The 12,147-nt window shown below is 42.6% G+C and overlaps 1 protein-coding gene across 1 annotated transcript in view; it reads right to left on the bottom strand.

Moving 5' to 3' along the window:
• Window positions 1–12,147, bottom strand: part of CLNK (cytokine dependent hematopoietic cell linker) — a gene marked incomplete at both ends in the record, with an annotated part of 119,700 nt that overhangs the window by 48,802 nt on the left and 58,751 nt on the right. The window contains 2 exons of the mRNA XM_080942080.1: window positions 7,538–7,583; window positions 11,372–11,481. Of these exons, the coding sequence (XP_080798206.1) occupies window positions 7,538–7,583; window positions 11,372–11,481 (156 nt within the window). The remainder of the gene's footprint in view (window positions 1–7,537; window positions 7,584–11,371; window positions 11,482–12,147) is intronic.

Here is a 12,147-nt window from a genome sequence, read left to right as displayed (position 1 = left end):
ATACAAGGAATCTTATAAATGTTTGACACATGTCTGCCATGTGTCCAGCATGGTGCTACACATTTGTTTGGGGAGATAAGTCAGATGCCAGGACCTCTGTGGCTGAGGTCTCTGGCTCACATTTAACCAACTCATCCACAATAGCTTTACTTGGATGCTAAAAACCAAACTAGGTACATAGAAGATGGTTTTAGTGTGCAGAGGGACTCAAGAGTGTGTGCCAATGGTAAGGGGCATGGGGACAGGGATCTAGGATGGTATTGTGCGGAGCAGCCCCTGAGGGTTCCCATCATCCCAGTGACGTGGGTTTCAATTGGTTGTTTGTTCTGAAGCAGACAGATGTCCTGTCATGCAGTGTTGCTAATGTGAGAAATTCAGCTCCGGTTCCCAAGATACTTTTAGGTTTTTCTAGTTGGGAGTAATAAAGTGAGGACTTGAATCCAGGGCCAACAGTCTCCAAATCCAGTACATAGTCAGTCACACTGTGGCTTCTAACCATCAAAGATTCTGTTTTCCTTTCCTGGGGTCATTCTCCAGTATCTCAACTCCCTGTCCGACACTCCTGAGACTCTCCTGGGAGATACAAGGTTTTCGCAGAAATCAGTATGATTTTCTTAGTTACCTTAACTTCTAGCACAGGACTCAACATATCCTAGACTTCAGTGGTCTGGTATGTCCCTGGCACTCAGGACCCTGGCATAAAGCAAACTTGGAAGTAGGACCCTCCTTGCACCGCATGGGTCCCTCGGGCTTTGAGTCAGATTAATGCCAAGGTGACCTCTGGTTGCTTCAGCATCCGAACCCCTTTGAAAGCAAATTCTCAGAATCCGTCTGAAGGGCACTGTGTGGAATCTGTCTTGCTGCTCTCAGCCAGATATGCCTGTATTTCTGAATTTACTTGCTCAGTCACCTAAACATAATTCGTTTTCTGGGACGGTTTATTGTATTTCTTTCTAAAGTGGTTCTTGAATAGAGTATGCAAGTCACTTCAAGGAAAACTGGCTTAGGTTTTAAGCTTGGTTTGCATCCCAGGAGCAGAGATGCACATCTGAGCTGCTGGTGTTCTCAGTATCAGCTCTCTCAGGAAGCTAAGCCACGTTCAAAGTTATGGCGCTCCTTGGAAAAGAGAAGGTGTCCTCTGGATCTGCAGTGATCGCTAGTGGTTCATCTCACACACTTTTACCTCCAAATAAAACGTTTGCTCCTTTCTAGGAACGAAAGCAAAGCAAAACAAAGCAAAACAAACCCCTCCACCTCCAGGGAAGATAAGGTCTTGTAATTTGATGCTCTCCAGATAATAATTGCAAGAAAAAGAAATGACAGGGGACACATATTTACACAAAACTGTAACTGCTCAACTTGATTAAAAAAAAGTCATCATAAAATTCCTGTTTTTGAATCAACAGGTGTTTCTTTTTCCTGTGACATTTTGTGAGAATATGTGTTTGCATCAAAAAATACAGAATTTTATAATGATCATAAATCATCCTAGCATTTTCCTTCCAGATCCTGGATCCTAAAAGCAGAGCATCCATAGTCATTACTTTCTGTCTGTAGTACCCAAGTTCCCAGGGTAATGGTGAAGGACCATCAGTTCTAGAAGTATGGGGAAGGGCTATAGTTAGGCAGCAAGTGTCGTGGGAGAACCTTTCCATAAACCTTCTCTCACTTCTGTGAGCCTTGCTCTTCCTGAGTTACTGTCTCAGTGATGGCCTTAGGTGACACTCAGGGCTTGCTTTCAAAAGCAGTTTGATTTTTGTAGCTGTGTAGTAATTTTTTTTTAATTGCAGTAATACGACACCATGACTAAGACAACTCAGAGAAGGAAGTACTTATTTGGGCTTATGTTCCAGATGGATAAAGGTCCATTATGGTGGGAAAGTGTCAGAAATGTTGTGGCTGAAGCTGCAAGCTGAGAGCTTACATCTTGAAAGGCAAGCATAATGCAGAGAAAGGGAGAGGAAGAGGGAGATGGAGAGGAAAAGGGAGAGGGAGGGGGAAGGAAGAGGGGGAGAAGGGAGAGGGAGAGGGCGAGGGTGAGGGTGAGGGAAGAGGGAGGGGGAGAAGAAGGGGGAGAGGGAGGGGGAGGGAGAGAGAGAAATGACTTGCTATGTTGTTATGAGAGTTGATTTTTCCATAAAGGAGCTTGACTCCCTTTTTCTATAACTAATAAAATGCTCTGAGGCAAACTAAGTAGATCCCTAATTTCCTTAAAATTTTAATCTTTTTAAAAATTTTACTATTTGTGATAATTTGCATATGCTTGGCCCAGGGAGTGGCACTAGTAGAAGGTGTGGCCTTGTTGGAGGATGTGTGTCACTCTGGGAGTGGGCTTGGAGACTCTCCTCCTAGCTGCCTGAGGATGCTTAGTCTGATCCTGACTTCCTTTGGATGAAGGTGTAGAGCTCTCAGCTCCTCCTGCACCATGCCTGCCTGGATGCTGTCATGCTCTCGCCTTGATGGTAATGGACTGAACCACTGAACCTATAAGCCAGCCCCAATTAAATGTTGTCATTTATAAGACTTGCCTTGGTCATGGTGTCTGTTCACAACAATAAAACCCTAACTAAGACACTGTTCAAAGTTTCATTTTCTGTTGCAGGACCTTGAGAATTGATGCAATGTTAAAGAAGCAACAGCAGAGCAGAGTTGAGCTGAGGGCTGTCTCCTACCCCCCCCCCCCCATTATCTGGTCTACAGCACTGCCTGCCTTCCTCGGGATTCCTGACAGCATCAGAAATATCCAGCCAAACATCAGGGACAACTAGATGATTAAAGGCCAGCATAAGAACACAATCAACAAAAGCCAGGGCAATACGGCACCACCAGAGACCAGCTATCACACTACAGCAAGCCTGAGATATCCTAACACAGCTAAAGCACAGGAAGATGATCTTAAATACAGTCATACAAAGATAATAGAGTCTGTCAAAGAGGAAATGAATAACACCTTACAGAAATAAAGGAAAACATAATCAAACAGGTGAAGGAAACCTATAAAACTATTCAAGGCCTGAGAAAGAAAACAGTAGAAATAAAGAACACACAAACTGAGGGGATCCTGGAGAGGGAATGCCTAGGAAAGAGAACAGGAGCTACAGGCATAAGCACCACCAACCGAAAACACACACACACACACACACACACACAATTACCAATATCAAAATAATGGGAATTAACAATCACTCATCATTAATATCTCTCAGCATCAATGAACTTAATTCCCTGTTAAAAAGACACACGGTAACAGAATGGATGTTAAAACAGGACTCATCATTTTACTGCATCCAAGGAACAAACCTCAGCAACAAAGACAGACATTACCTCAGAGTGAAGGCTTGGAAAAAAGTTTTGCAGGCAAATGGACCCCAAAAGCAAGCTGGAGTAGTAATTCTAATATCTAATAAAATAGACTTTCAACCAAAATTAATCAAAGGATATGGGGAAGGACACTTCATGCTTATCAAAAGAAAAATACACCAACATAATGTCTTAATTTTGAATAACTATACCCCAAATTTAAGGGCATCCATATTGATAAAAGAAACATTATTAAAGCTTAAATCACACATTGAACCACACACATTAATTAGTGGGGTCACTCTCACTGTTGGACATGTCATTGAGACAGTAACAAAACAAGAAATAATGAAACTAACAGAGGTCATGAGTCAAATAGACCTAACAGATATCTACAGAATGTTTCACCTAAACACAAAAGGATATACTTTTCTATCAGTACTTCATGGAACCTTCTTTACAACTGACTATACACTAGGTCCCAAAGCAAGCCTCAACAGATACAAGAAAATTGAAATAACCCCTTGAATCATATTAGAGCATCATGGATTAAAGCTGTACTTTAACAACAACAAAGACAACAGAAAGCCTACAAATGCATTGAAACTGAAGAACTGTCTACTCAATGGTCACTGGGTCAAGAAATAAAAAAGTTAAAAACTTTTTAGAATTCAATAGAAATGAAGGCACAGCATACCCAAATTTATGGGACACAATGAGAACAGTCTTAAGAGGAAAGTTTGTAGCTCTAGATACTTTCACAAAGAAATTAATGAGATCACATACTAGCAATTTAATAGTATATCTGATAGCTCTGGAAATAATAACCATCATGATCATCATGATCATCATGATCATGATCATGATCATCATCATCATCATCAGAGGCAGCAGCAGTAAACACACCCAAAAGGAGCAGAAGGCAGAAAATAATCAAACTCAGGGCTGAAATCAATTAGAATAAAAGAAAATGATACAAAGAATCAAGGAAACCAGAAGCTGGTCCTGTGAGGAAACAGACAAGGTAGACAAAACCTTAGCTGAACTAACTAGAAGGCAGAGAGAAAATATCCAAAATTAACAATATCAGAAATAAAAAGGGAGACAACAATAGACACCGAGGAAATTTAAAGAATCATTAGGTCTTACTTCACAAAATTGGAAAATCTAAACAAAATGGATAATTTACCATTTAACCAAAGTTAAATAAAGATTCAGTAAACTATATAAGTAGACCTAAAACCCTGAAGATGATAGAAGCAGTGATTAAAAGTCTTCCTGTAGATGGTCCTGTAGCCGTTTGTATTTTGATATTAATTTCACTTCCCCAAGAAGGGCGGCCTAGTCACACGCAGTCAGGTGACTTCATCTGAACCTTCCCATTTTAATTAGTAAAATAAAGGCGAGAGTGAAAGGGAAGAAAGGACCAAGAAGGAGATTGAGAAGCATGAACTGGATCCAGGTGGACTTAATTGCTGTTAGGTAGCTATAAACATTTTAAGGATTTTTATAGGTCTTTTATCTCATATAGAAGGGCAGTTTGTATCTTTGTCCATTTGCTGTAATCTTATTGTGCAGAGAGTTTGTGGATTGAGAATTGAATATATAAACCTGAATGAAAAGCTATCGGGCCTTAGGGTGTTTATGCTGGGCAGGGTGGTAATTCCACCTGGGATGGAGGCAGTCGTGCGGGATGGAGTGAGATTGGGTGGCGGCTTGGACAGAGTCTGTGCGCAGCTCTTTACTAGAAGCAGTGCCCTTGGAGTGAGACTGTGAGGCCCAATAAAGAGATAAGCCAGACTCTTTTAAATATTTACTGCAATATCTTCCAACCAACAAAAGCCCAGGGCCAGATGGTTTTAGTGAAAAGTGCTACCAGACTTTCAAAGAAGACCTAATACCATATTCCTCAAACTACGTCACAAGCTAAAATTGAAAGGAACATTGTCAAACTCAGTGAGTCCATAGTTACCTTGATACCTAAACCACACAAAGACTCAACACAGAAGGGAACTTCAGACAAATGTCTTAGGAACATTGATGCAAAAACACTCAATAAAATACTCTCAAACTAAATTCAAAACTACATTAAAGACATCATCCAACATGATCAAGTAGGCTTCATTCCAGGGATATAAGGGTGATTCATTATAAGAAAATCTATCAATGTAATCCATCATAAAAATAAATTGGAAGAAAAAAACCCCAAATAATAATCTCATTCGATGTTGCAAAAGGTTTTGACAGAATCTCATACCCCTTCATGTTAAAAGTCTTGGAGAGGTCAGGAATACAAGGCACATTTCTAAACACAATAAAGGCAGTGTACAGCAAGCCAATAGCCAACATCAAATTAAATGGAGAGAAACTTAAAGCAATTCCACTAAAATCAAGGTCAAAAACCATGCTGTCCACACTACATCCCTTCAATATGGCACTTGAAGTCCTAGTTAGAGCAACAGGTCAAATGAGGTGTCAAGGGGGATACAAATGGAAAGGGAGGAGTCAAAGTATCATGATTCACAGATGATATTATACTATACATAAGTGACCTAAAAAATTCTACCAGAGAATCCTTCCAGCTGAGAAACAACTTCAGCAAAGTGGCTGAAGAACCCTTCCTGCCCATGTGTGACTGGGTCTTCCATGCTTCCACAGCTGAAGTGAGTGGGCGTCTGGGTTGCCTGCTCTAGATCTCGAAGAGGTGCGTTTTCCTCAGGAAGGTTAGGCACCTTCTGCAGGTATCATGGCAGGCAGCGGCTGAGCCCAGGCCTATGCCCTTGCTCTGCTCGCCCTGCTTCCTGCTGTGGGCATCCTTCTCTTCCTTCTTTCTGCCATCGGCACTGTGACCCCAGGTGGACTTTGCTAGGAAGCCAGGCAGGGATGCAGAGGAAGGCTAGGCATTTACTCTGCTGGTTCTGGTCATGGTTTATATTCTTTGTATATTAAATGTTCACCAAAGACTCATGGGTAGAGGCTTGTTGTCAGCCTGTGACACTTTTGGGGAGTTCTGGGGATCTTAGGAAGGAGTTAGGGGAGGATGTTAGATCATTGGGGACCTGCTTTGTTGGAGATGTTGGTACTCTGGTCCCTTCTTTTCTCTTTGAATCTCAGCCATTCTCAGCTCATGAGATTTTTTTTCCTCTAGCACACTCTAGCCCCACCATGCTTTGCTTCACACAGCCCCAAAGCAGCAAAGTCACCGGATGTGGCCCAAGATCTCTGAAACTGAGCAAAAGCAATCTTTGGTCCTTCTGAACTGGCTTTCTTACAGATTATTATTGTAGCAATGGGAAACTGACTGACTAACACAAACCCTCCCTAAGTGATCCTCAGCCTCCAGTCCCCAGCCCCTGCCCCTGGGGCTTTCGGTAGCTCCTCCCCATCTCTCTGAGCCTAGGAGAGGGATGGTCCTTATTGGTGTAAGCCCTGCATCTACATTCTTTTGTTCTTTCCCTGTGCCCAGCACACTTCTGTACACTTTTGTTGTAAGTAAACTTTATCTTACCTTACTTTATGTTTACTATCTGTCTCCCTTGGGGACCTTTAGGCTGCACTCCCTCTCTAAAGGTGCCATGTGTAAGACACTTTGGGATTCAGCACTAAGCACATGAATGGTAAAGCTGGTGGGCTTTGGTTATTGGGGACTGTAAATCACAAGACTGACATCTCTTTCACTGGACATCGTAAGAGGCGATGGGGGCATAGGAAGATGATGAGATGGGAAAATGATGGGACCGATAATGGCTACCGTCCAACCGAATTTCTCCGGCTGCCCTTAGTTTCTGCTTCCAGCATTAGTGGGGTTGATTGCTTCCTCTCAGGCTTGTACCTGTGCTTCTGTGTTCAGATTGAGTTGTTCAGCCTCAAGCTATAAAGCCCATTTTCATATTCGTTAATCAGCATTTTAAAATTAGATAGGAATATCTCGTAATTTTTTGTTCAGGGCATGTGCATATAGAAATGACTTATTTGAACGCAACCCATCTGATTTTGAAACATTGCCTTCCTCATATAATGTAGAACAGAATATGAGTTTTCACAATCAATTTCTTGGTCAATAAGGTAAGGCTGTAAAAGAGTCAGGAGGCGTGCTTGACTGCAGAATTGAACAGTCATTCCTCTGAGCAGAATTCAACAGAGCTCCTCGTGTATGGGAGCCTGTGACCACAAGCAGGACACAGACCATGGGAGCAGGGGAGGTAGACCATGGGGTTTTAAACTCTTGAGACTTTACCTTTAAAGCATTGGCATCTGACATCCTTGGAGGTAGGCTTGTCCACCTGTAAAAGACAGTGTAGCCCATTAACTTAAACTGATCATGCCCCAACCAGACATGCAGCTACTCTGTATGGCTAGAGTCCTTGGCATAAATGCATGTGTCCCTGGGCCTACTGATCTCCAAGACTGCTGTGTGCACATGGTCAGCTATTGCTAAGTATCTGTAAGTATATGTTCTGCCACCAGAAAAGCCTGTGACGGCTCAAGGGCCAGCACAGTGGAGTGTGACCTTTAGTGACAGCTCAGGTAATGCCACTTCTTTTCTGTCACATGCCAGTTGTGAGGGAATGGTGACTCATTCAGCTCCTTTCTGTGACATTGAGGTGAAAAACAAAACAAAACAAACTACTTCCTTGTGAGGATGGTGTGTGTGTGTGTGTGTGTGTGTGTGTGTGTGTGTGTGTGTGTGTGTGTTCGCGTGTGTATGATAGTGTGGTACTCCCAGACTGAGGCATCACTCTGACATAGCACAACAGTAGTGTCATCGCTGGGGGCATAAATGAACTGTTGGTGAGAATGGGGTTAGAAGAAATGAGAGAAGACAATGACAAAGTTCCGAGGCCTGGGAAAGACTTTCTGCCCAGCCAGCAATGGGACCTTAGTATTTGTCTTTGCAAATGCTGGGTAGGCGGGGCAAAGTCTGAATCTACTGAGCCCCAGGCCTTACACTCAGGGAGGTTGCTGTTCTTCTAGTCTGGGTGGGACGCGGTGGTGGCTGTCTTTTTGTTTTGGTGACTCTGTATTTCTTCACTGCGCCTTCAGCTTCCAGTTGCTATCTGTCGAGCAGCTACTGGAGGGGTTTTGAATGCTCCTTCTGCAGCTTCAGCTTTCTGACTGTGAGTCACCACTCCCCACTCTGCCCACACACCATTGTCACCCCGGGCAGGGCAGTAGGCCAGGCTTTCTCCACTGTACATGGACTCTGCATGTTTAGGGTTCAGGATGGGGTTTCCTCGGTGTTCCTGACTGTGTATGTAAGGTTTTGGTGACTTTTGATGGTGAATGTGTGAGTGTGTGAGTTGTGTGAGCATGTGAGTAAGCGTGTGTTATGATGTATTAGTGTGTACGTAGTGTGCATATGCGTGTGTGTAATGGTATGTTGTGCAAGTGGGGGTTATGTGTTGATGTGTGTGTTTCTATTTGTGTGTAGAATGGTGTGTGTATTGGTGTGTGTGTTCGTATGTGTGTGTAGTGTGTCTTTGTGTGTGTAGTATTGTGTGTGTATTGTTGCATGTGTTGGTATGCATGTGTAGTGTGCCTATGTGTGTAGTATGGTGTGTATGTGTGTGTTGCAATGTGTGTGCAGTATGGTGTACGTATTGGTTTGTGTGTATGTGCCTTGGTGTGTGTGTAGATGTGTGTATGTGTGTGTGTGTGTGTGCAATATGGTATATTTTATGATGTGTCAGTGTGTACATAGTGTGTTTGTGTGTAGTGTATATATATGTGTGTAGTATGGTGTGTATGTTGGTGTATGAGGAGATGTGTATGTGTGATATGGTTCATTTTATGATGTGTTGGTGTGTGTGTTATAGTAGTATGGTGTGTAGGTTGATGTGTGTGTTTTGTTTGTATATATATGTGTATTAAGGTTTATGATGTGTGTGGTATGTATATATATATATGTATGTATGTATGTATGTGATGTGTTGTGTGTGTGTGTGTGTGTGTGTGTGTGTGTGTGTCTGTGTGGTATGTTTTCCCTTGGACAATGCTTAAGCACTATCCATTATTCACTTTAACAACCAAAAGTGTCTCTAGTCTGAGCCAGATGTACTAGGGGAGCAAAATCTCCCTGCTGAGAACTACTGATTACAATGCATATGACCATGAGCGAACATAGCTTTGCCCACTTCTCCTAGACATCAAGAACACCACTCACATCACTGCCTCCTCCCTTAGACTATGTGCTCCTCTGCTAGATTGTGTGTGCTGACTCACTTCTATGCTTCTGTGGTTGAGCACAGCATTTGGTATACAGTAAGTGCTTAGTAGTGGAACACTAGTTTAGGGCAATGTAGTTACAATCATCCCAAGGAACCGAGATAAGAAAAGTCCTCCATAAGGGTTATTGAAGATCTAGTAGACAGATAGTTTAATCTCAGAACTAATAAGAAGCAGCTCCTGGAAATGAGGTTGTTAATGAAAAGCTAATCTACTTGCCAAAAAAAAAATTTCTTACTTTATCACAGAGGGCTAGAGCCAAGGCCTTACTTAATTTATAAGAAAGTTTCTCTCCTGGCAACCCTTTGTCCTTGCCTTCCCTCTCCCTCAGCTCAGCTCAGCAGATTTACAGTGATGGGATCATGGTTTTGCTGTGAAGTGATCTGTCAGAAAGGAGAAACTGAGGCAATGCAGAGGCATGGGCCACAGGAGACTCAGATTCTTCTATGGCTGGGGTTAGACAGGGTCTTATGTAAGCATACAATGGCTTATAGGCCATATGTTATGTCAGCACCAGACAGGCTAGTGTGTAGTCAGTATCAAGACAACCGGAAGTCCAATGAAGGGTGGACATGCCAGCAGAATTGGTGGGCTATGCAGAACACGGCTCCCCCTCATTCATGAATGGTGTCATGGCACAAGAATCTAACAGTGAGATTCCTCTTCATAAAAACCCATGAGCGCACCAGTGAAATCCAGTTTTGTTGAGACTTCCTTGGGTTCAGTATAGTTCTGTAGAGCTTCTGGAAGGGCACACACTGACAAGATTTTAACATGTGCCTTAAGCCTTTAAAACATTCTCGTCAAGTGTTGAGTACAGTAATCAAAATTCTACCGGGGGGGGGGGAGGCTCTATAGCTGTATGATTTATGCTGATGAGCTCTTGCTCTCCACATTGTAAGCTCTGTTGTGAATGGACTCCGTGTGTGAAGAGAGGAGCCAGGGTGTGTCAATGCAAATACTATTGCTTGTGTGACTCTAGAGGTCACTGACCTGAAGTGTGTCAAAATATCATCACCACTGACATGCAGACCTAGGGGATAGGTCTTTTTATTTTATTTTATGTATCTGTGTGTATGTATATGCATATGTATAGTTTATATTTGTACTTGGCTTTTTGAGACAAGGTTTCTCTGTGTAGCCTTAGCTGTCCTAAAACTTAATCTGTAGATCAGGCTGGCTTCAAACTCAGAACTCAGAGATCTGCATGCCTCTGCTTCCTGAGTCCTGGGATTAAAGAGCCTACTGCCTAGGTTTTATGGAGTATGAAATATATACATATATATATATATATGTATATATATGCATACACACACACACACACACACATATATATATAAATAAAAACCTACATATGTGCTCAGCACATTTTCATTTACAAGATATTCCCATAGAAAATTATCTGCGATTTCTCTTGATAGCCTTTTAAGCCAGCACATAGAATGTTCCTATTTGGTTTGAACAGGTATTGCAGAGATTCAATGATCATGAGACTTCTAACGGCTCAGGTTAACAGGTGACAATGCTGGGCGGAGAGTCTTGGCAAAATGATATATCAGTATCAGAAAGATCTGTGTTATAATCCAGGGTCTGAAGAATGCAATGATCATTAGATAAGGTGTAGTAAGTTCTTCAGCCAGATGACTGACTCAGCCTAGGTATTCATCAAATGTAAATTGTTGTTCCTTCTATACTTCTCCAAAGGCCCATGGTCCCATAAGTCACACAGTTCAGCTCCCCCAAGCCTCTCCTGACCTCATCATGTGGTGTGGAAAACCTGGGGCTTATGTCATTGAGATAGAGAGTGGCCTCCACATGCCAGGCTCTCAGGATCCCTTTTACTCACTTCTTCACGCTGCGTTGTCCATACATCCCTGACCTGCCTCTCGGTGGAGACAGAAGCCTTGGGAGGTAACAGAAGAGGAGCCTCCATTGTATCCTTGAAATAGCGTGTATCTGTGGAAAAAGGAAGCTGGTAAGCTTGTAACTTGAAGCCAGTTAGATTTGGCACACTCATAAAGTACTCACAGATCTTCACACTCACAGAGTCATCAAAGTTCAGATACCAGGCAAACAGGTTTTTTTTTGGGGGGAGCAGGTTTCAGGGAGGAGTGTAGAAGTCAGGCACATTTTATTATAGTACATCATATGGTGCTCTCAAGAGTGAGAGTGGGCAAAGACCAAAGGGACTGTTGTGGAAGGAAGGAAACACTCTCTAGTGTAGAGTGTGCCTGGCTGGAGGAATCATCATGAAGGAAAAGAAAAAAAACTCCTGGAGGCAAGAGATCCTACTTGAACCTGTCAGAACAGGAAGCTGAGGTTCATGGTAGACCTGCTTGTTTTGGTTCACAGCAATCCTACCAAGGGTGGCCTTGACTGCCCTTCATTGTTTATGTCTCTGAGAAATACTACCAGCTCTTGAAGATTAATGCTCACTCTGTCTATCTGTCTGTCTATTTGTCTGTCTGTCTGTCTGTCTATCTATCTATCTATCTATCTATCTATCTATCTATCTATCTATCTATTTCTCTATCTATCCATATCCATTCATCCATCCATCCACCCACACATCCATTCATCCATCCACCCACCCATCCATCCATCCATCCATCCATCCATCCA

The sequence above is a fragment of the Micromys minutus genome (genome assembly GCF_963924665.1).
Source record: "Micromys minutus genome assembly, chromosome: 1".
Classification (NCBI taxonomy): domain Eukaryota; kingdom Metazoa; phylum Chordata; class Mammalia; order Rodentia; family Muridae; genus Micromys; species Micromys minutus.
This window is presented reverse-complemented; position numbering and strand designations above follow the sequence as displayed.